Source organism: Carassius gibelio, chromosome B11 (genome assembly GCF_023724105.1).
Source record: "Carassius gibelio isolate Cgi1373 ecotype wild population from Czech Republic chromosome B11, carGib1.2-hapl.c, whole genome shotgun sequence".
NCBI classification, from domain to species: Eukaryota; Metazoa; Chordata; class Actinopteri; order Cypriniformes; family Cyprinidae; genus Carassius; species Carassius gibelio.
This window is the reverse complement of record NC_068406.1, coordinates 6,516,405-6,539,549: the sequence shown is the minus strand read 5'-3', so window position 1 is coordinate 6,539,549 and position 23,145 is coordinate 6,516,405. Positions and strand designations below refer to the sequence as shown.

The following is a 23,145-nucleotide window of genomic DNA, read 5'->3' as shown; positions in this document are numbered from 1 at the left end:
TCAGGAGTTTATCTGCCTCTCCATTGAAGAATGCTAGGGGGCGCTCTCGAGCACTGACAGACTGTGAAGAGAACTACCTACTAAGTTTGTAGCCCTTTACAGGAAAGCTTTAGCAAGGATCGAGTGCTATCTTCAACCTCCTCCCCACCTGACCAATTAGTTTACACGTGTTCGTATGTATGTATATGTACAGTATGTGGTTAACACAAAATATTGAAATGGAATGGCTATTTACAGTATGCCATGGTTAGAACGCCGCTGTATTGAATTGTGTATCATTCAAACATAATGTCAAATGCGATTAGTTAATAGCCTAATCTAATTTGTTTAAACCAATTTGAATTCATTAGCGGTTCGAAACAGCATTTCCGTAAATATGACTGTGCGCACTTTTCCTACCGACAGTATTTTTTTAACAACTGAGTTGTTTTCTTTTTATATGTTATTTTGCGTCATGTAAATGTTGTTTGTTGTGCTTTTTATTTATTTTCCGTCCTGAGGATTAGTGCAATGATAATTGGAATATGGAAATATGTATCCATGTACATTTTCTTGTTTAGTAAAGAAAACAAGGCCTTTATGTTTAGCTAACTAGACTTTTTTTTTTGTCTTTTACATTTCAAAAACACATCGGACTCCCCTTATATGCTAATAAAACGGGTGTTTTTACCCCTTTAAAGTTTTAAAGAGATGTCAGCTATTCAAAATTATTTATAGAACTTATAACAACCATCTGTTTTATATATTTGTACTTGTATTGCCAAGCTCCCAAATGACTGGCATGTGATCTTTAACGAGAAATGCTTGTCTAGAGCAGTCTGTGTAGAAGCAGTCAGCATTTGCATGCGTTTAACCGCTCAAGTGCCCATCTGCATTAGCAAGCATGGTTCCTTATTTTAACCACCTGATTCTGTCACTATGTAAAAATGCATGAAGACATCAGTGTTGTCAATTTTTTGCCCACGTTTGATTCAGATGATCCCAGTTCGAAGAGCCATTAGAATCCTGTCTCCCTTTCTAATCCCTGATGAAAAAAAATATGCATCTGAATATGCCTGCCTTCATACTTTTATAGTAGGTGAAAAACAGTATGTTAGCCAGGTAGTATGTCCAGTATTCCTAAAACAGTACCTAGATGACGTCCTGTAACAGAGGATCTGAAGTGTGCATCTGATGGATACTTTACTATCCCATGAGGCCATGGAAGAAGATGTAGAACGTCTAAATTTCCAGATTTCAAACCAAATTAAGTACCTGTTTGATTTCAGATGCACCACTTTTATTCAGCAGTTAGCTATATGCTAAGCTAGTAGGCTAAGCTGTTAGCTTGCTAAATAACAGAAAACAGAAAAAGGAATTAATGTGACAGTTTAAGCTTCAATAATAAAACATACAAATTAAAAGGTTATATGATAAAGACAGTAAATGATCTCTAACAAAGCAATGAATAAAGTACCCATAACAAGTTGCCTCAGCTAAAGTAATAACTTTGAGAAGTAAGGGGGATAGGATTCTATGCGACACTGGCATTTGTGGGTGGATTTTTGCAAGTAAATAAAAATAATAGTAATGATATTGGCAGATACAATCCAAAAACTCTCCCAGTCTTTGATTAGTCAACAAACAAATAGACCCGCCCCCAAACTCGTGCCATTGGTTGAGCCACTGTTGTTGTGTCAGGCTGGTGATGCTCAAATGGTATTGTTTTGTTAAACTGATAGCAATGTGTTTACGCATTTTGGGGGCTTCAACCTACCAACGGTTTACTTTGTTTCAACTTATTAAGCTAACGGTGAAAAATTCAAGTGCTGAAATCAAAACTATACACTTCCCCTTTAAACGAGTAGAATATCTTTTCAGTGCAAACATTCATCTCAATAAAAATGTGCTTAATTGTACATTTTCAGTTGTTGTTTTACAAACAATTTATGCTGAGCTTAAAATTCCCTTTTTTAATATCGGAGAATAGAGACAGTGTACAGAATAGATACTTGCCATTAAGGGGACCAGTTCAGTCGTTGTATTTGGATGTGTTTTAAACAAAGTTGAACTGCGAAATGCTTCTTAACTACTGTGCTGTGAATATGCTTTGACCTTTGAACTGTTCTCGACTGCTTGCTCTCTCGCTGTGGTTCTCGCGTTCAGACCTTTAACTCTTTTCTCTTGCAACATTTGCTACAATCCGTTAGATGACATTCTGTGTGTGGAGACATTCTTGTATTGTTTGTACAATTGTTTTTGTACGACAGAAATCTATAAAAAGAAGCTTGTCTTTTAAAAAACACTGACAAACAATAAAACAAGGTCTTGAGCTCATATTTCTGCTCTGCTCCTTCTCTCTTACGACACGCTCTGCATCAGTCGGCGAGTCCTTTCCAACAGCTGTGTTTGCTTAAGGAATTCAAAGGCTTTTGCAGACAGTGGATTTTGGGGGTGGGGTTTTTTCACCCATAATGCAGTTGATTTCTGTGATTTTATTGTCATTGTGATGGTAACATTGTCTTACTAGGTATTATTCCTCTTTTAGAGCCCAGTATACCTGCGAGTCCATTGAGGGTAAAGCGCAAGAGTTCCCGAGTGAGTGATGTTACAGACCGTTCACTATGGGTTTGGGTCTTGCACTTGCAGTGGTGGTCACTTTACGGGTCTCTTGCCTCATTTAAAAGGCTTCTCTGCCTATACTTGTGTGGTAGACTCAAGAAAGTCATAATTTCAGCTTAAAAATGCTGCTCTTTTTCTCTTCCCTAAATCACAATCACATTAGGTAGTTGACATTTCCTATCTTTTTTTTTTTTTTTTATATATTCAATGATTTTAGTTTCACATTACTTACATTCTAAGTGTATCTACACACCATCAAGCAAACATTTGGGGTAAGTTAGAATTTGAAAAACATTTTGAAGAAATCTGCATTTATCAAAGACTGTAATATTGTGAAAAATATATTACCGTTTTCTCTTGGGATATATTATATTTATGGGATCAAAGCTAAATTTTTCAGCATCCTTACGCCAGTCTTCAGTGTCACATGATCCTTAATTCAGAATCATTCTAAATGTATATTTTTTTCTCTAAATTATTTGATTTAACAGAAAATAAAACGGTAAAAAAATTTTAAGTTTTACGGTCAATTTGGCTATGTTTAATGCATCATTACAAGTGTTAATTTAATTTAAATGGTTTTTGAATGGTTGTGTATGCACATTATATATTACACATATTGCAATTATTATTATTAATTGTTGTTGTTATTATTTGGTAAGTTACTGTTTAATATTTCTTTTCACATTTTAACCATATTTTAAAAAAAAAAGTTATTTTTTATTAGTTATTCAAGTTATGTGTGATAATTTTTTACATAAAATACAAATATTCCATATAGTCTCATAACATAAGGACAAAAAATGCATTTATAAAAAATGGAAATAGTTCAAAATAGTTTTACATTCATTACAAAACTACTGTCACGTCTCTACATCCCATGTCAACTGCCCAGCTACTGTTTTTTTTTTTTTTATTAATGGGGAAGTTTTGCAGAATGCTGGGATATCATGTGATATTATATTACACTACATTAGCTTATAATCTATTAATAGAATAATGATAAATGAGTTTCTGGTGTTCCAGAGCAGGGACTCGGCTGCTCAGCTCTTGTTATTCTCAGTCCAAGGCTTGAAGTCTGTTAACTTGTTTCGTTTCGCAGGCATCTCCTCGTGCACTGTCATCTTTCGGGAGTTTCCGCACATGGCTTTACACGCCTCCAAAACACTAACCAGCTGTCCTGCTAAACCAGACGCCCTCAAGCAGGACACGAAGGACTGCGATGAAGATTCAGAAGAATAATATATGCCAACATCTAAAGACGAGCTTGGGGATAGTGATGGGTTTCTGATGTTTTTAGATTTGGTTCTCTCCTAAAGCTCTGTATGGGATTTTAAGTTTTTAAAAGTTGACATCCCTTGTGTGAATTTGCTTCCCATAATTAAATTTGTGATATTTGTGCTATATGTGAATGCTATATGCAAATAAAAAGTCTAATTCGCATGTAACCATTCTGTAATATGATGACAGTGACATCTAGTGAGCACAAGCTACACAATAATGGATGAAATAGTTGAATAATTATGCTTGTTGTTTTTTAAATGCTGGAGGGATAACTTCAACAACTGGAATATACATTATTAGTGATTTTGGTTATAGATGTATTACTTTCTGCAACAACTTTACGACTTCAATCATTAAAATTTTTTAAAACATCCAAAATAATGAGCAAGAAACAAATTTGCAACATTTACATTTTTGATTATCGCATTGCTTCTGCTTTTACAATTAGTTGAAATGAGATATTTAAATTACATTTTTTGACCTTTCAATGCTCTTTAAAAATAACATTCAATGACTTGACAAGCCATTTCATTTTCTTTCACAAGTTGTCATATTTCATATTGAAACAGGAAGCTGGGGCAGGACATTTTGCTTTTATAGCAAATGCTGCCTTGTTTTATAATAGGTTGGTCTCGCCCTCATTTGAGATTTTGCTTAAATATTGGTTGGTTTATCTTTAAAAAAAAAAAAAAAACTTTAGACAATCAACAAATAAGTGACCTGTTAAATCTTAATGATTTTGTTTTAATATGCAGATGTGTTGCATATTTAAGATGTTAAAGATGGAATTTTTTTTTCATATGGTGAGCCTTACTTCTAATAATAAGAAAGTAAAATGATGGCTTGTACCACTGCTTAAATGATTAAATCAAAAGTGAAAGCAGACAGAAATGATGTTGCCTTCATTTTCTCTTTCTCCTAAATCACTGCATGAAGACTGACTGCAGGATTCGTGCGTGTGCTGTTTATGTGACACGTCCAGTATTTACTGAGAGTCAATGTGAAGCAGGACACACTCTTCACTTCACCTTCATCTGCTCTGAATTCACTCCAGCGGTATTTCCTGCATTTAATATGTGTGTATACGTTCTGTATCATACTATACATTAGTGCATATTTCATTATATTATTAGGAACACAAATTAAAACAGCACATCATGTCACATTTATTGTAATTATTACAGCTAATGTGTTTGTTTGATTATTTTTCAGACATTAGGATCAATGTATGTCTATATGCTGCTAAAGAAAGCTGTTTCTCTTTCATGATGACTTTAATATTAAATGAAACTGTGTTTCAGATGAGTGTGGGTGGAAACAGGAAGATGAGCAACACTGCATCTGAAGCAGGATCACCTCAGGATACGGAAAGAGCTCGTGCCTTGCATCTGGTGCTGAACCTCTGCCATCTAATATACTGGAATACACAAATGAGACTGAATTAGGCCTACGCTAGGAAATAATGTCAGGTCACTGTTTTATGCACTGATTTATAAATTAAAGGTGCTGTATATGTGTGATTGACACTGAGTGGTTGAACTTAAAAAAACTTCCCTCTGAGAAACTTTCCTTTCTTTAGAAATAAATGTGTGTTCTCTCGCAAAACGTTTCCATTGCCCTGAGAAAGTTTATGCTGCCTCCGTTCCCCTGTGAAACTTGCCATCTTTCCATAGAAAAACAATCATTCTCTCGCAGAACTATTAAGTTCCCCAGGAAACGCTGCATTCTCTCGCAAAAGTTTTACATAACCCCAACGTTCCCCTCTGCTGTCTTTCACTAAACGTTTTCATTCCCTCGCATTCGCTCACAAAAGCACAGAAATATAGCTTTTCCTCTCCTCATTATTTCCATCACAAAAGGTTTTGCAGACAAAACTTTTCTCTGTGGAAGGTAAAAGCACCATCATCATATAATTTTATTCCATAATATTCAACATATTCATTAGTTGATATTAATATTTGTATTAATGTCTGCGCAGAGCTTGGCCTTCAACCTGAAGGACAGAGTTGTCTGAGCTGTTTCCTGAGGTTGTGGAGGTAAATCTGACTCAAGAAATCTAAACAAAAGGGGTCTTCCTTTAGTTATACATGTTAAGGTTTTTTCTCCTTTACAGGAGATCAAGGTGAAGCGAAGGACTCCTCCTCATGTGTGTCTCATCATGTGGCCCGACGCCAGTCATCAGCCAAAGCCAAACCTCAGAAAGCCACTTTGAAATGAAACCAGCAGTCTTTTCTACTGTGACACGGTGGAAAAGAAAAGCAGCTTTTGTATGACAGACCAGTTAAACTAAAGAATTAACTGTCAACAGTGTTTCTGTTGAGCCCCTTATTATCCATGTTATAATTCATTCTCATCCTGTTTATTTTCTTTTTCGGATCCTTTCATTACAGTTATGACATCTCAAATTCTGCTTTCATAATCAGTTCCCAACAGTTTGGGAATACATTACTTAATATGTGACTGTTGGAAAAGTGTTTAACTCTCTGATTACACACATATCTGTCTTTTTATTTTGCGTTACCAGAATAGTATTTTGTTGTTTCTTTCATGGATTATTGTTTTTGCCTGAAAAACAATTCTGCAGGTTACTGCACTTACTAGCACATCTGACCCAAGGTTGTTTGGATCTGAATCAGAAGCAAGAAAATGATTCAACTTCATTTTGACGTTAACAAGTTGCACAGGCATTCAATGAACTATCATTAAAACATGACTACAAATCTTTACATTTACAACAGTGGATCATTAGCAGTCATTGTAGTCACTTGAAAACCCAGAAATTATAAATTCATCTCTAAAAATATTTTTTTAGCACTGATTATGTAAGTGGACTATGAGTTTAAAAGCTGAACACGGTATTTCCAGTATTTCTCATCCATCTTCTTTGGAAACCTAGTCTTATAAAGCATGAACCGTTTTTTTTTTTTTTTAACAAAAATGCCATGCTCGTCTTCTTTCTTCCATGTAAGTTGGCTTGAAGTGATTCTGTGTGCGTCAGTGATGTGTTTCCAGTAGTAACGAGAAATATGTTGATCAGCGGCATGGTATTTCCCATCATCAACAGTTGCACAATTGCTCATCTCGGTGCGTGTTACAAAACGCGTGAGCCGTGTGCGCATGCGCGGTCCCGAGTCCGTGGACAGGAAGCCTGACTGAAGCAGCTGATAATCAGGCTTTGGATGTTCTGGGGAGCACAACAGCCCCTTTCTGCCTGGATTTTAAACAGGGCTTTTTAGTAGAAGATCAGAAATCGATCATTTCATGAGCAGCTTTCCCGCTCACCGCTCATTGCGACAGATGGAGCTGTATTTTTATACCGATCGCGGTTTATTTTCGAGTTAACTGTAGGGCCGGGGCTGCTCACTAACAATGAAGGCCTAGTATCCAGATCCGAGGGATTTAAAGCTCTCCTCTGCCCCAGACAAGGATCAATAACACGCTCAGGTATGAATATGGCAATACGCATCCATAATATATACACCCGCAGAAGTGTCTTTAATTAAACTAATATAGGTATGAAATGCGTTTAAATGGGTTTTTGTAAAGGAGGTTGGATTTGTTGAGCTCTGGTCATGTTTTCCAATGATTAATTCTGAATAAGAATGCTTTTTTTTATTTTGGATATTATATATGTTGTATTGTAACAGTATACAACATATATAATTTATAATGTATTACGATTCGTTAAATATAGCTGACGGATACAGTGTAGCAAACTCATGGCGTCTGCAGTTTCGACGACACTCAGCTCAGTGATTGCGATATTAATGCTCATATTTACACAAGCAAACGCCGTGGTTTTCCCGTTAATTTCAGTTTTTCTTATTCGGTTTCGTGACATTAGCGCAGTTTTCTCGAAAAGGGTGGAGTCGTCTGGTGTTGTAAACATACAGCGGGTTGGTTTCGCGTTAAAACTCGATAATAATTCAGTTTACACACTACAACTGTGCAGCTCGTAGTTAATGTTTGATATTTCGGTTTGTTATGGTGATTTGATGGTTTTTATTTGGATTAACTGTTCTAGATACATGAGCACATTCAGAAAGACCGTAAATCAGTTGTTTCAGCCATCGTTTTCAGGCAGAGAGACCCTCAATGCAGATTCTTGGCCGACTAAGAAACACGATCAGTTTTTAAAAGCTAAATATAATACTAATTATTTATTCAGTTTATTTTATCTGTCTGGTCTGTCGTCCGTTGAAATCCCTGGGTGCATGTAATACAGTACACACTGATGCTTCAGATATGGGACAAAACATGTTACGCATTTACCTGCCTGTAGTTTAACTCGAAATTATTTCCACTTTAAAATCATTTCTATCATATAGGGAGATTATAAATAATATAAAGGTTTTATTTGTTTACCTAGCAACATTTCCATTATAAAATGATTCTTGTTATATGTATATTTGTGTGTGTATATATATATATATATATATATATATATATATATATATATATATATATATATATATATATCTCTGTTTAAAACTTTCACATTGCATTTTTAGGTTATAATAACAAACAAAAAATCCCAACATGAATTCAACTGGTCATCTTGTTAACTCTATAAATTAATTACAGCAATAAAATAAAATTTCATCATGAACAAGAACATGAAAAACAATCTCACATTAGACCACAGAAATTCCAAAATGGCATTTCCCTTACATTCAACGTCCAAAAGTGCATTCATCTTTTTCCTGTTACGTTCATTTAGAACTAGAATAAACTAACAGGTTTTGCTGCTGTCTTGTCCCAAGATGTTTTTGATACATTTTGGACACAGAAGGACCATAATTTAAGTGGGCCTGAAATATGCCATGGAGGGAATAAATATGTAAAAATACAGATCATAATGCAAACAGGGGAAGTCTCATGTTACAGCCATTTTAATCACAATGACATCCCGGAACCACAACTGTTTATGTACCACCATGTCAGATCAAATTAAATTTAAGTTGTATATGTACATAATTTAATGTATATCTTCGTTTGTGTTTTTGCCCGACACTTTTCATGATGTAAGAACAGTTTATTTATGCTTATACGTTAGCGTTGACTGACTAACTTTAACATAGATTTTAGCCGGAGATCCCTTGCTGAAGCACAAGGTTTAACATTAAGATTGTGCTTGAGCAGATGAAAATTGTAACTTAAGAGAGTATGCAATCAGAAAATGAACTTTTTTTTCTTCATTGGGGTTGCTTAGGGAAATTTTGGCTCTGTTTTGTTTGGGTTTAGGGAATGTAATAAATTCTATTGCCTATCCACTGGGGATACCTGGAATCAGTGTTACGAGTACCCCAGGCACATTGTTTTTTCATGTTTGTAGCATAAACACCATCAAACCAATGAAAGCTTCGGATCGTTCTATGTTTCTCTATGATGCTGAAACTTAAAGATGTCAGAGTTCCTCAAACTGTACAACTGATACTCGATTGCCATTGGCTCATCTGCATTTGAGGGGAGGGGCTTACTGATAGGTCAGTTATTTTTGTAGTAACAATCAATGAAAGAAAAACAACTTACTGAATTATTGAATTTAATATTAAACTCTGATCAACAAGGCAGGATTTTCTCTCTAGTGCTATCGCGAAATTTTACCACATGGAGCTGACAGTCATTGCAATGCCATTTTCAGATCTCAATACATTTACGTTAATGCTTGTAAATATTTATAACATTATCTGACTGTTCAATCATGCTGATAAATCCGTATTGTCATTTTTGGGGCTGCAAAATGATTAATCGGGATTAATCGATTCAAAATAAGTTTGTTCACATACTATTTGTGTGTACTGTGTATATTTATTATGTGTATATATAAATACACATGTAATGTATTTGTATGTAAATGCTTTCCCTGAATATTTATGTGTATGTGTCTATTTATATACATAAATATAAACAGTACATACAATATGTAAACATTATTTTGTATTGATTGCGATTAATTGTTTTGCAGCCCTAGTCATTTTTATTAAGTGCCCCTCTCATGCCATTTTTTTTTCCCAGTGATTCTCAAACGATTAGATCGAAGCAGTTAAAAGATTTCAGTCCCTCCTTTCCATGAGCCTGCTTTGCTCTGATTGGTCAGATGGCTCAGTTTGTTGTGATTGGTTTACTTTGTAGGCGTGCAATATTAAATGCGCATCTTGTCAGTTAAGCCGGTTCTGTAATCAGCGGTAAATCACTATCACCTGCGTGCTTTCACATGGAGCAGCATTAACTACACAGAGCCGTTGTTCACTGAAACGCAAAATATGATCGTGGTTTTGCACATCTGGTCAGTGAACAACGGCAATTAAATATAGCATGCGATTTTTATCATGCAGCCCTAGTTCCTGCAGCAACTCCCCTAGATTAGAGAAGCCATTGTCAATAAAATTGTTTTATGGCCGGGGTCAAGTTGTTCTCTGCTGGACAATGTAGAACATGGGTGGTGGGAATTATGCAAAAGTGTTACCTGTAACTAACGACTCGTTTAGGCTGTAGAGAGTCGATTCTTTATTTTAGGAGACGACTTTATTTATCGTGCACTTTCAGCTTTACAACTTTGCTGATCGATTACAATATTGGAAATGGTGTTATAGGGGCACTTCTGTGTTCATTCTGTCTTCAACATTGCCGAACTTATAAATCCAATATCTGCAGGCATGGCTTCACAGCTGCAGGTTTTCTCCCCTCCATCTGTGTCTTCCAGTGCCTTCTGTAGGGTGAAAAAAATGAAAGTGGAGAGCTGTGCTTGGGATGCTTCCAATGAAGCGTACAGTTCTGTGGGCCAGTACAGCTTCAACCCCGCAGCAGGTATCCCTTTCGGCTCCTCTGGCCTTGTCCTCCCCCCAGCGTCCCGGGGCCAGGTGGTGGTCCGTGCTGCAGACAGCACCGGGAGCCTCCCACGGGGGTCCAGCCGCAGAACTTCCCACAACATCCACCACTCGGAGTCTCACTCCTCCCGTGGGCACCGGTACGGCATGAAGAGGAAGCATGAGGAGGTGGAGAGCTCCGGAGGAGGCGGAAGCGGCAGCGGCAGTGTTCAGATTCTGGAGGAGCTTTCTGCTCCTGCTTTCTCTGCGCGGACGGGAGGAGCGGGAACCACCGCCCAGTCCATCCCCCACTCAGCCCCCACCACCAAAAGCAGCAGCTCCAACGGGGAAGGGGACTACCAGCTGGTCCAGCACGAGATCCTCTGCTCCGTCTCCAACAGCTACGAAGTTCTTGAGTTTCTCGGCCGGGGCACGTTTGGGCAGGTGGCTAAGTGCTGGAAAAGAGGAACAAGTGAGATTGTGGCCATCAAGATCCTGAAGAACCATCCGTCATATGCACGTCAGGGACAGATCGAGGTATGTTATGATGGGATCTACAGTATGTTTTTGGGTTATTGTTTTCCTATCTTGGGTTATCACCTAATCAAGTGTATTTCATTTCTGCCTGATTTTACTGCAGAAATTGCAACTAGCATTGCCTATTTTACTTCTTAGGGCGTGTTCACACTTGGCATCTTTTTTTGACAAGAAAAACTTGACGAGCACTTTTTAAGTAAAGTAAAAAGCTGGCAGTGTTTGTTTACAAATAGCAGCCGAGGACACTTTTTGTTGCCAAAACAACTGCTACAGTAACCTAGCGCTGCTGAGTAAAAAGTTGGCTCTTATGTTGGCTTTTGAAGTCAATGGGGAGGAGAATGTCAGTTCACAACGATGTTTGTGAGTGCGCGACATTATACAAGGAACGATGCAGTATGGTGCTTACAATAATTGCGTGCATACACCAACTCCGGTGGTGGTGTTTCAAAAAGCCCTCAGGACTTTTTTGAAAACAATGTTTATCCATAGGATTATAATGTAAAACAGACACTGGCAGCTTCAAAAAAGACGATAAGTGTGAACGTAGCCTAACTCCATTTGCCAGATTTACTAAACAGGGCAAATTAGCATTTGTGCGCGATTCCATGAAAGCGCAGATGGGAGGGAAAATTCTGCGTGTGATTTACTAATAATGCTCACAATAAAAAACACTGCAACTAAATAATTTCTACAATGACCAGTGCCATCTACCAAGAGCAGTGCAAATTACCGCCTTGCTTGAAGATATGCTATTTTTGGGCATTAAATAATGGCACAAATACTAGTAATTTGACGAGCGCAATCATTAGTAAATAGTGTTGCCCAATTGATTTTAATACTCCCCTCCCATAAATTTTGCATCTGAAAGCAAAACTCGTACAAATGCATATTCAAAAAGTTGAGTCCTAAAAATAACAGCGCCTTTTCCTGAATCAAAATTTATGAATGAATAGCTCATGATATATGATGGAACAGATGTAACCAACATGAATACAAAGAAGACATTTCTAAGACCCTGGCACAACTAAATTAAGAGATGAAGGGGTTTTCCTATTTACTTGATTTGACGCTGACTCCTAATTTCTCCTCTAGGTGAGCATATTGAACCGGCTGAGTGCAGAGAACGCTGACGAGTTCAACTTTGTCCGCTCCTACGAGTGTTTCCAGCACAAGGGCCACACATGTTTGGTGTTTGAAATGCTGGAGCAGAACCTTTACGATTTCCTGAAGCACAGTAAGTTCAGCCCACTGCCCCTGAGGCACATCCGCCCCATCCTGCAGCAGGTGGCCACGGCCCTGATGAAGCTGAAGAGCCTGGGTCTCATCCACGCTGATCTGAAGCCTGAGAACATCATGCTGGTGGACCCCATCCGACAGCCCTACAGGGTGAAGGTCATTGACTTCGGGTCAGCCAGTCACGTCTCCAAAGCCAGCTGCTCAACTTACCTCCAGTCTCGCTACTACAGGTGAGCGGTAATGATTCACACATCCCACAGTTATGAGATTGTGTTGTTGTAATAATCACCCGATTGAATCCTAAACATCGAGCCTAAATGCATAGATTATGAGATTGAAGTGGTTCACGAAAATGTTTTCTGCTTTCTATCTTCAGAGCCCCTGAGATCATCCTTGGTCTGCCGTTTTGCGAAGCCATTGACATGTGGTCACTGGGTTGTGTGATTGCAGAGCTCTTTCTGGGCTGGCCATTATATCCAGGAGCTTCAGAATATGACCAGGTTACTGTTATGTTACTGTTATTATCAGAAAAATTATTAGCTCTCAACCTTCTCAGTTCTCCTATAAAGAAGCTCTATAACTGTATGGTTTCTATACTTGTTTCCTTTTAAATGTGTCATGCACACATATAAACCTTTGGCATTTAGTATTTATGATCCATAAATATGGCAGTTTCTGTGCAAATGAGGCTCATTATAAAATGCACTGTTTATATGGGGCTTGGTCGTAGCAGTATGCCAATATTGTACAGTCCAAGCATAGTATGGCAGTCTAAAGCATCCACCACAACCAGAACAAAAATTGCACTGTCTGAAATGTTTTACACTAATCATAGCCAACTGTGCACTACATGTTTTGTTTTTGGAAAACCTGGAAATTGAGAGTTTGAAACGCAAAGATTGAATCCGCAAACTCCGCAAAATATGATTACATTAACTAGCATTTGTGGAAAAGGAAAATCCTCAGGTCAGTGACTGGAAACACAACCTGAGGGTTCAGATAATACCTTGACAGATTGTACAACGTGACCTTAAGGAGCTAGACCTGGCAGATTGTACAATGACGACAGCCTCTATGTTGTAGCCAAGACATCCAAACATGATTCAGCACTGACAGCTGGTCGCACAACGGACACGTCATTCTGTACTCACGTTCTTAAGAGGGACGTCAAAAATCATCACCAAGACCATTAATTGGCCATCTGTGAACATGTCACACTGGCAAGACTGAATGACTTTACCCTATAGCAAAAAAAATCCTTTATGATTGCAGAAATTTACACACACTCCTCTAGTCTTTGTACTAACTTCTTATTTCCCCCCCCCCCCCCTCCAGATTCGGTACATTTCTCAGACACAGGGATTGCCTCCTGAGTATCTCTTGAGTGCTGGCACGAAGACAAGCCGCTTCTTCAACAAAGGACCAGACTCCAGCTACCCGCTGTGGAGGTTAAAAGTCAGTACCCATACTTTTGGGTTTTTTGGGGGGTGGCGTAAAATGCAAATAAGTTTCATATTTTAAAAAAGGGTGGTTAATATTGTATTAGACTGACACGTATGTCTTTTTCTAGACCCCATCTGAGCATGAGGCAGAAATGGGCGTCAAGTCAAAAGAAGCCAGAAAATACATCTTCAATTGTTTGGATGACATGATGCAGGTAATTAGAAATACTTGTATGTATAGGATGTAACTTGTCATTGGTTTAAAAGAAACTGTCAAACATTTTCTGACTGCATCGATTGGTTTCCAGGTCAATCTGCCGACTCACTTAGAAGGAACTGACATGTTGGCGGAGAAGGCGGACCGCCGGGAGCTGATTGACCTGCTCAAGAGGATGTTGCGGCTGGACGCTGATAAAAGAATTACGCCCACAAAGACCCTGGCACATCCGTTTGTGACCATGAGCCACCTGCTGAACTTCCCACACAGCTCACAGTACGTCATTTTTAAGACATCTGTGCCCACTAGGCTTAAGCCTAGTCCCAGACTAAAATGCGGGTCCGAGCTGTTTCAAATGAAAGCAACTTGCACTGACTGATCTTAAAGAGAGAGTTCACCCAAAAATGAAAAGTCTGTCATTAATTCCTCACCCTCGTGTCATTCCAAACCCGTAAGACCATCGTTCATCTCGGGAACACAAATTAAGATATTTTTCCCATAGACCGCAAGGATCCTAACACGATCAACGCACAGAAATGTAGTAAGGACATTGTTAAAATAGTACTAATTTTACAAAGCTACGCAAATACTTTTTGCGCAAAAAGAAAACAATAATAACATAACTTATTCTCCATGAGTTACTGTCTTCCGCCATTTTGGAGAGTACCACAGAACGTAATCAGCATTATTTACACACAGTAGACGGCGTCCGCATGCTGAACATAAATAACATCGATGATGTTGATCTAACAGGTTTGGAACGACGTGAGTGTGAGTAATTAATGACAGCGTTTTCATTTTTGGGTAAAGTAACCCTTTAACATGTATCAGTGCCTCAAGATACACACCAGTAATGTTTTCACAAAGACACGTTTATAAAAATTACTTGAAATGTTGTACATTTGATGCTCGTATCATATTTTTGTAGTGTGAAGTCGTGCTTCCAGAACATGGACATCTGTAAGAGAAGGAACAGTAGCTTTGACAGTGGGAAATCCCTGTTTGCTGCTAACGCTGTTCCTGGAGCTGCAGGAAACCTGACTGTGACCTTCAGCAGCCAGCTGAACCAGCACAGCCAGGTGAGGGGAAACCCAGCTGGTTAAAAAGACACGCACTGTAAGCGCTTTCATAAGGGTTGGCTTCAATCTTATCGGTGTTGGTATTTTTCTCAGGTTCCGTCTGCTGGTGGAGCTGTTCCTCTCCTCAACTACCAACCGGCACTTTACCAGCAGGCCACCATTAACATCCCAGGCCTGGCCCAACCCAGCATCCCCCTGCAGAGTCGCCCCACTCAGCTGTGTGCTCAGACCGAACCTTTCCAGCAAACCCTCATCGTCTGCCCCCCCACCACTATCCAAGGTGAGCCGGAGCTGCGTGCATTGTTGGACTGGAAGTGTTTTTTCTTTTCTTTTTTTATTACCTTGTCTCAGAAGCGGCAATTAAAATGGATTGCAAGAAGTTAATCTTGAAAACGGTGACAAAAATTAAGATCTCATTTCAGGGTGCGCAGAAGAGTTTTGAAAGTTTGAAAAATGCATAATTTTGAATACCCGTGTTTGCTTATATTTTTTTTGTAAGATTTAAACTGTGCTGGAATTTTGTATAGTATCCTTTTCCCTTAACCTCTAGTGTAATTAAACAAAATAATAATTATAATAATAAAGGATTGCGTCATGGTTCATTTGTGTATATTGTCTCCTGAAACACATGGAACTGATAAGGAACTTAAGAATATAACTACTGTATTAAATAAAACATTAATTTTTACCTAATCTACCAGTGTCTTTGCTGCTCACCTTTGATAACTTAATCATACAGATCACCACAAAATACTTGAATAAGCATTATATCTGTTTCATTTAATGAAAATGAGAAAATGTCCTGCTTTCTTTTCTTTTGATCTCTGCAATGGCAGCGTGAATATGTATTTGGTTTAATTTAAGTCATTCATCATTTTTTGTGTTTACTTTGCAATTAGTGCAAGATGTTTAACCTTGGATTATTCGTTTGATACAAATGCAAGGCTTCCCCACTCTTGAAAAGCACTCTTGTTTTATTCTTGAAGGGCTTCCATCCTCTAATAAAACCTCTAGCTATCCTGTCCGGATGGAGAACGGTGTTCCTGTTGTCCAGCAGAACCAGTCCACCCAGCCTCTTCAGATTCAGCCCAGCATGCTGACGCAGGTAATACATAAAGTGCATTGTTTGTGAAACGGTGGCATTCTGTCTAACGCTGACGGTCCATCACTGCGATCTGATGAACTGCTAATTAATCCAGTTGAGCTGAAGAGGAAACTTCAGTCCTTAAAGTCTGCATGGACCGCTGTTCGGCTGCTGGCAAGTGCCTGTAAATGGCACGTGAGATCACAGCCTTGTACCCCTGACCTGAGTCTGACCCTTTGTCTAATCTTTCCATGCTTTTTGCCCCTGTCCCTCCATGGCGCCCCTCCTCCACAGGGCTCCTGCACGCCTCTGATGGTGGCCACGCTGCACCCCCACACAGCGGGAGTGGCGTCCCAGTACCCGCTGCCCCTGGCACTGGGCTGTGGGGCAGGAAGGCCTGCCCTGCTGGAGCAGACAGCCACAGTGCTGGTAAAGAGAGACCCACCCAGCGCTCTACCACTAACATCAGCATTTCTCATTCTCCCATTGACCCTCTGTGGCACTTTCCAAAATCCTGCTTAAATGCCTCTTTCTTTCTTTCTTTCTTTCTTTCTTTCTAACTCTACTCCTATTCTGGTCTCTCCATATTACTAGTCATATCTCATTTCTTTCTGATCACTTTTTGATCTTTTATATTTACTTGTTTCTTTGATACTTTTTTCCTGGTCTCTCTGATCTATTGTCTCTTATTGATCTTGTTTTCCACCTCTTTAATAATTATTTAATCTCTTCACTGATCTTTTGTTTATCTTTTTCATTGGCACTTTGATCTTTTTTTCTGTGATCTGACTTTGATAATTCTGGATTCTCATTGATCCCTTGTTGATTTTTTTACTATTTGTTTGTTTGTTTTCATTCAGTGAAGCTTTGATTCTTTTTCCAATCACCATCTTTTTAATTTATGGATACTCCATGAAATTTACTGATCTTTTGTGTTTTTCGGTGACATTTTTGTCTTTCCTGATATCTCTCTCTCTGTTTGATTTCTTATGGTTTTCCTCTTTAGAATTTCTCCCATTTTCCTGATTTCTGTTTTTATTTCTGACCACTTTATTTTTCTTTCAGATTTTTCCTCTTTTTTCTTTGTCATTCAGTTCTTCCCTTTTTTTATCTCCCTTTCCATCTTTCTGGTCTTCTCCTCTCTCTCTCTCAGTCCCTCCCTCATCGTTCTCTCTCAGTGCAGGTCTGGCATGGGAGGCATGTGTTGACTCTTCTGTGCTTTGCTTGCAGCTTTTTGTTGTGTGATTTATTTATTTTTTCTGTCCCTCCTTTGACCCCCACCCCTCCTCCTGCCAGCCCCACCGTCTGTTTGGCCCTCCTCCTTCTCTCAGGGGAGGAGACTGACCTTGTCTACAGCTCAGAAACACTCGCAGCCATGTTCCTCTCCCTCTCATATAGCCATGTCTGTCCGCAGGTACTCTAGTGCTGCCCATACTGGCATGGCAGATCTTTTGGCCAGTTTTGCTCAGTGTTTTCTGACTATTTAACAGCCATGATTCTTCCCAACAGGTCGCCGGACTACTCTTTCCTGCCCCCACATCTTTAATTTTTAAGGCTTGTGTGTGATTTAAGCATGCTGTGCTTGTCTTGGCTTTAAAAATCATACAAAATGGCTAAGCTACATCTAAAGCTGCCTTATGCTCCGGGAGAGAATTGCAGATTTTTTATTTTATTTTGTGCAATGATTTATTTTTAATTTTCTTGGTGTTCAATTTTGAATTGTGTGCAGTCACCTCGGCATGTTAGTTGAAGTTTGTCATCATTCTGGCATGACACAAATGTTTAAATTCAGATTTAAATGGCCATAGATGTCAGGTGTCAGTCATTGTGTGCTGTTTCTACCCACTATTGATTTGCCAGTGAAACTTCTTTTAAATTTGATCAACATTCAGTGGCTTCAACATTTTCAAAAGTACCATTGTCACTCAGGCAGATATTTTGTCGTCTTCCAGCAGGCTTGGCCGGCGGGAACCCAGCAGATCCTTATACCATCTGCATGGCAGCAGGTGCCTGGCATGACCATCCACAACCCCAGCCACCAGTCCGTAGTGACCGAATCACCTCTGGAGACCCTGCTGTCTGAGAGCTCCACGCAGCAGACGGCAAGCTGGAAGTAAATGTTTAGGAAGAATCGTAAACTTTCATTATCTGCACACAATGTGAGTACAATAGATGTTTGAATGTGGTCAAAAGCGATTGGTTGGTTGTATCCTGCAGGGTTTCTCAGAGCGGTCAGCACAATGGCGTTGTCCAGCAGAATCCACACATCCTTGGCCGCCTTAATCCCACTCATTCTCTCAGTCGAGGAACGTCTGCGGTCACACGGTCGCAGAACAAGAGGAGCAGGATCTGTTGTGACACTGCCAGCAGGTATTGGGCCACTCAAATGACACTCAAAATAGTATAGTTTGAAAAAAAAAAAAGTTTTTGAGTTGGAATGTGTACCACACAATGTTTTTTATAAATAACAACGATTTGGCATACTAATGCAAGGACATAGATTAAGTTTTAAATGTGAAATCTTCTGTTTCTGTATTCCCAGCAGTGCTCTGGTGAGCTCTCAGTCATTCAGTGCTATTCTCACTCAGCCCATCATTATCTGTGACACCCCGAGTCCTGCTGTCAGCGTCATCACCATACACAGTGACACTGAAGATGAGGACGAGAGGAAGTTCTACCCTGCTAGGTGAGTGAGGTCACTTCCTGGTATGATTGCCATGTTTTCACATACACAACAAACTTTCTATTTAAAACTTTATTTATCAATGAATCCAGAAAAGAACAAATACAAAAAATCCAATTTTTTCAGACAAATATGAAGCATCTCAACTGTTTTCAACATTGATAATTATCAGAAATGTTTCTTCAGCAGCAAATCGGCATATGAGAATGATTTCTGAAGGATCATGTGACACAGAAGACTGGAGGAATGATGCTGAAAATACAGCTTTGATCACAGGAACAAATAACATTTTAAAATTTATTAAAATAGAAAAGTTAATTTAAATGATACAGTATTTTGCAGTATTTTGAAGTAGCCTTGATCTGCAATTCTTTTAGAAATATTTTATAAAAAATTTAACAGGAATATATGCATTTAATGCAAAATAAATTACATTCTGCAAAAGCCCCTTTTATACAGAAATACCAGTAAATTGCCTTAAAATTACCAGAACTACTTTTACACACGTGTGTTTAACGGTAATTCTGATATCATTAACCGGAAATGACCTCACTGCTGTTAATGGATGGGTGTACTCAAGTGTTTTTGTTGATGTTATCCTATTTCGTTTTTGTGTCAAACGTTCACATTCATGCAGCACTTTTGCCCAAGAGACACTGCCTTATACAACTTCAAAACCGAACCACACAGCGTAGTGTAAATGCGTGCTCTGCGTCTGAATGTGATGATTGGGCCACAGTAGACGTCCTGAACTGGTACATGCTCATACTGGTTATCTTCATCCTGCGTTTACGCACAGCACCATTCCGGCAATTTACTGGTCAAACCTTTTATACAAGTAAAATGTTTACCGGTATTTTTGAAATCCTGTTGACACTCGATCTCTTAACAGTAATTTACCGGTAAAGTCTGTATGTGTGAAAGGGGCTAATGTCTGATTCCTCTTTTCACAATGAGAAGTAGCTCCATATAATTTCAATGAAACACAATTTTTAAATAATTTCATACAATTTTGTTCAGCTCTGGCCCCAGCCACAGGACTAATGTGATCAGCTGTCTGACGGTCCATGATTCGGACTCCTCCACCGCCAGTCCTCTGACTCCCAAGCCCCAGGACAGTCACACAGGAGTCCAGTCCTCACGACTCTTCAAATCCCTGGCAGTGGTGGCTCCATTTGTGAAAGCACAGCCTGTGGAAAGCTCAATATCAGCCAAAATCCCATCGGCTATAGGCGAGTATTAGCAGGTTTCCCTCTTTTTTACATGGCTTGGTCAGCAGTTCTTTATAAAAGAAATACATAACTAAAAACTGCATTCGTCGTGTTTGCTTCAGGTCTTCCACAGAATTACTACATGAAGCCCAAGAGAGCTGCTGTTGCAAGGCATGCGAGCAGCTCAGGAGAGAGTGTCACTGACCACCAACAGGAGCCCAGCAGATCTCAACCTCTCAACCTCAGTCAGGTGACCACTTCTGTCCATGCTCCTCGCCGCAGCGTATCTGGGGTCCTATGAAATCAACTTCCCCAAATTCCATTTATTTTTCTGGACCCCTTTTTAATTGTTAGATTAATTTGTACTAATCAAAAAGTCTAATTAGTTAAAATCATGAAACCGTTTCACATCTATTTAAGTTATATATATTAAAAAACGATATGTCTAGGTCCATTGGATTTTTATTTTTACATGATGTTTTGTTACCAAATTCTGTTTTAGCACATCTTATCATTTTAAATGCGTAAAAACAACTTAATTTATTCTAAAAATGGCATTTTTAGATTAGATTTTAGTATTTTTCTGGTTATCAAATGAAGGCATAAAGCATTAATTTCATTTATCTTTTAATTACGGAAAAATAAACACGTTTTATATTTATTTTATATTTCAAACAAAAGAGATTTACTATTAACATTAAAACATGGCAGAAATGTTGTGATTTATTCCTTAACAATTAAAGTTTTAATCATTTTTGTAGAAGTAATAGTTGTATTATGTACTTTCTACTGAACAATAGTAATATTTCGGGCACAATGTCTTCAAGTCAAATTAATTTTGATAACATTGATATGACACTAGTTTTACTCAAATCAAAGGGTAAAATGCTCATGAAGTGACTCTCACAGCAGTTTCGGAGATGTTGTTCATGTATTTCTGCTTCAGTGTGTCTGTGTACCGTATTTTCCGGCTTATAAGTCACACTTTTTTTTTTCATAGTTTGGCTGGTCCTGCTACTTATAGTCAGGTGCGACTTATTTATCGAGAGAAATGAACTAAAAATGAATCAAGAGAAAACATTACCATCTACAGCCGTGAGAGGGCGCTCTGTGCTGCTCAGTGCTCCTGTTGTTTACACTGTAGACATAGAGCGCCCTCTCACGGCTGGAGACGGTAATGTTTTTTCTTGGTTCTAAATAAATGCGACTTATAGTCTGAAAAATACGGTAGTAATGGAAACCATGCATCTGCATTACTTGCCTTGCATTACATTATTACAGCTTATTATTTACAAATACTACTCCATATCGCGATACAATTTGTGTAATGACCTACTTTTGATTAATTCGTTTAAAATTGGACAAAAATCTGTGACATTCCGCGTTGTACAGTAAATTCCGTTTTTTAAGACTGTATTCTGCATCGCGCAAGTCAGAGGGTTCTACGTATCGTAAAGAACGTGTGGTTCAGTTTCCTGTTTTCCTTTTTTGCAGACCACTGTCTCCTCATCCCAAGAATCATCCGGTGGCTCGTCTTCCCTGCGTCGACAGCACACGTACCCTCCGGCCTCATCTCGTTACTGTCTCCAGGAGGCCCCGTCGTTCACCAGCACCCCCAGCCTGTACCCCTACCCCACCCCCACGTCCCACATGAAGCACCTACTCGTACAAGGCTCCTCCCCTTCCATACACGTCCCGCCCACGAGTCACTATGCAGCCAGTCTTATCCCAAAGGAATCCATTGGAGGCGTGGTCCACGGACTCCCCGCCCACTACCAGCAACATTACCCCGCCCATCCTTACACCAGCACCCCTAGAGGAGGCGGGGCTTACAGCAGCTATCAGCTGAGCCCGCGGAGGGTCCCTCAGTACCCCTACATATGAGACGCACAGACTCATCTTCAGATCTTACGACCGACACACCTGCTGCACCTGGTTTTATCTGTCCTATTTATGTTTTAGAATGTTAATATTTAGAAACCGATCATGTCATTTTGCATCCGTTTACTGAGAGATCCAGTGTCCGGTTCGGCGAGTTGACGTGTTTTTAATTCGTAAGCAATAGTGGAATAATGCTGACATAAAGGAACAGGGATCATGCTGCCGTGTATTGTCTGTTCAACTAAAATCCTTACACTAATCGTTGACTTGTTTTATACTCCATTTTTGTTTTTAGATTCAGTGCCGTGTTTTTGTTGACGTAGGATCTCTTTTGTTTTTAAGTTATGTTTGATTGTGAAGCTGACTGGTTCTCAACCACTTTACTGGAAGTTACTCAAGATGTTGAAAGGAGAAAAAAAAATTATGTGCCCTGGTCGTATTGTTATTTAAGTTAGCGCTATATGTTAGTCCTGGTAGAATCGTAGAGTGTATGTTGTGAGGAATATCAGTGAATATGAGGAGTAACGTCAACTTTTATTTTCTTTTAAATGTTCATTTTTTTAGCTCAAATAGTTTAATCATGTCAGTACTCTCCCTGGACCACAGGGGGGTTATTTAACAGAAGAGCTGGGATGTCAAAGCTACTTTGAATACCACGATCACACACCGATTGGTTTTCTGACATTAAGTGTGGTTAATTTGCTGCGTTTCTGAGTAGTCTGCTTTTCAAACTAGAGTACACCAAATATGTCTGTGACCCTTGACCACTGCATGCGGTCTCAGTGACAAACATGAAATCTGCTCAAAATGACACTGTGACTGACCTCTACGGTCCTTCTTGTTCTGGTCTCGATAACATGATGTGCCTTGACATTCTCTCCAACATGTTTGGCAGTGTTTTTGAGTTCAACCATCAACCAAGAAAGTACTATACACCTTTTGTAATGTCAAGCAACTATGGAAAAAAAAACCGAACATTTTTTTCCCCCATTGTAATTCCATCAAATAAACAAACCATCCACCACCAACTTTGTGTCTTGCTGTTTTAGCTTCTTTTACAATATCTATAGTGTGTGTGTGT

At 39.0% G+C, this 23,145-nt stretch overlaps 2 protein-coding genes across 8 annotated transcripts in view; both read left to right on the top strand.

The window, feature by feature from the left end:
* Positions 1-4,186, top strand: part of LOC127967762 (arf-GAP with coiled-coil, ANK repeat and PH domain-containing protein 3) — a 75,312-nt gene extending 71,126 nt beyond the window's left edge. The window contains exons 24-25 of the mRNA XM_052568423.1: positions 2,528-2,577; positions 3,704-4,186. Of these exons, the coding sequence (XP_052424383.1) occupies positions 2,528-2,577; positions 3,704-3,772 (119 nt within the window). The 3' untranslated portion in view covers positions 3,773-4,186. The remainder of the gene's footprint in view (positions 1-2,527; positions 2,578-3,703) is intronic.
* Positions 4,187-6,964: 2,778 nt separating this feature from the next.
* Positions 6,965-23,092, top strand: hipk1b (homeodomain interacting protein kinase 1b). Of its 7 annotated transcripts, none has more exons than XM_052568416.1 (17): positions 6,990-7,329; positions 10,543-11,231; positions 12,324-12,697; positions 12,844-12,967; positions 13,803-13,922; positions 14,038-14,124; positions 14,218-14,402; positions 15,055-15,205; positions 15,299-15,485; positions 16,192-16,310; positions 16,584-16,718; positions 18,242-18,402; positions 18,507-18,659; positions 18,832-18,975; positions 19,993-20,204; positions 20,306-20,433; positions 21,678-23,092. In XM_052568416.1, the coding sequence occupies exons 2-17, from the start codon at positions 10,545-10,547 to the stop codon at positions 22,065-22,067; spliced, it is 3,357 nt and encodes a 1,118-aa protein (XP_052424376.1). In that variant the 5' UTR covers positions 6,990-7,329; positions 10,543-10,544; the 3' UTR covers positions 22,068-23,092. The 7 variants fall into 7 exon arrangements, with proteins under 7 accessions (XP_052424381.1, XP_052424376.1, XP_052424379.1 ...); XM_052568419.1 differs by having other exon boundaries at positions 6,999-7,329; positions 10,592-11,231; XM_052568418.1 differs by having other exon boundaries at positions 6,999-7,329; positions 18,245-18,402.
* Positions 23,093-23,145: the final 53 nt, after the last annotated feature.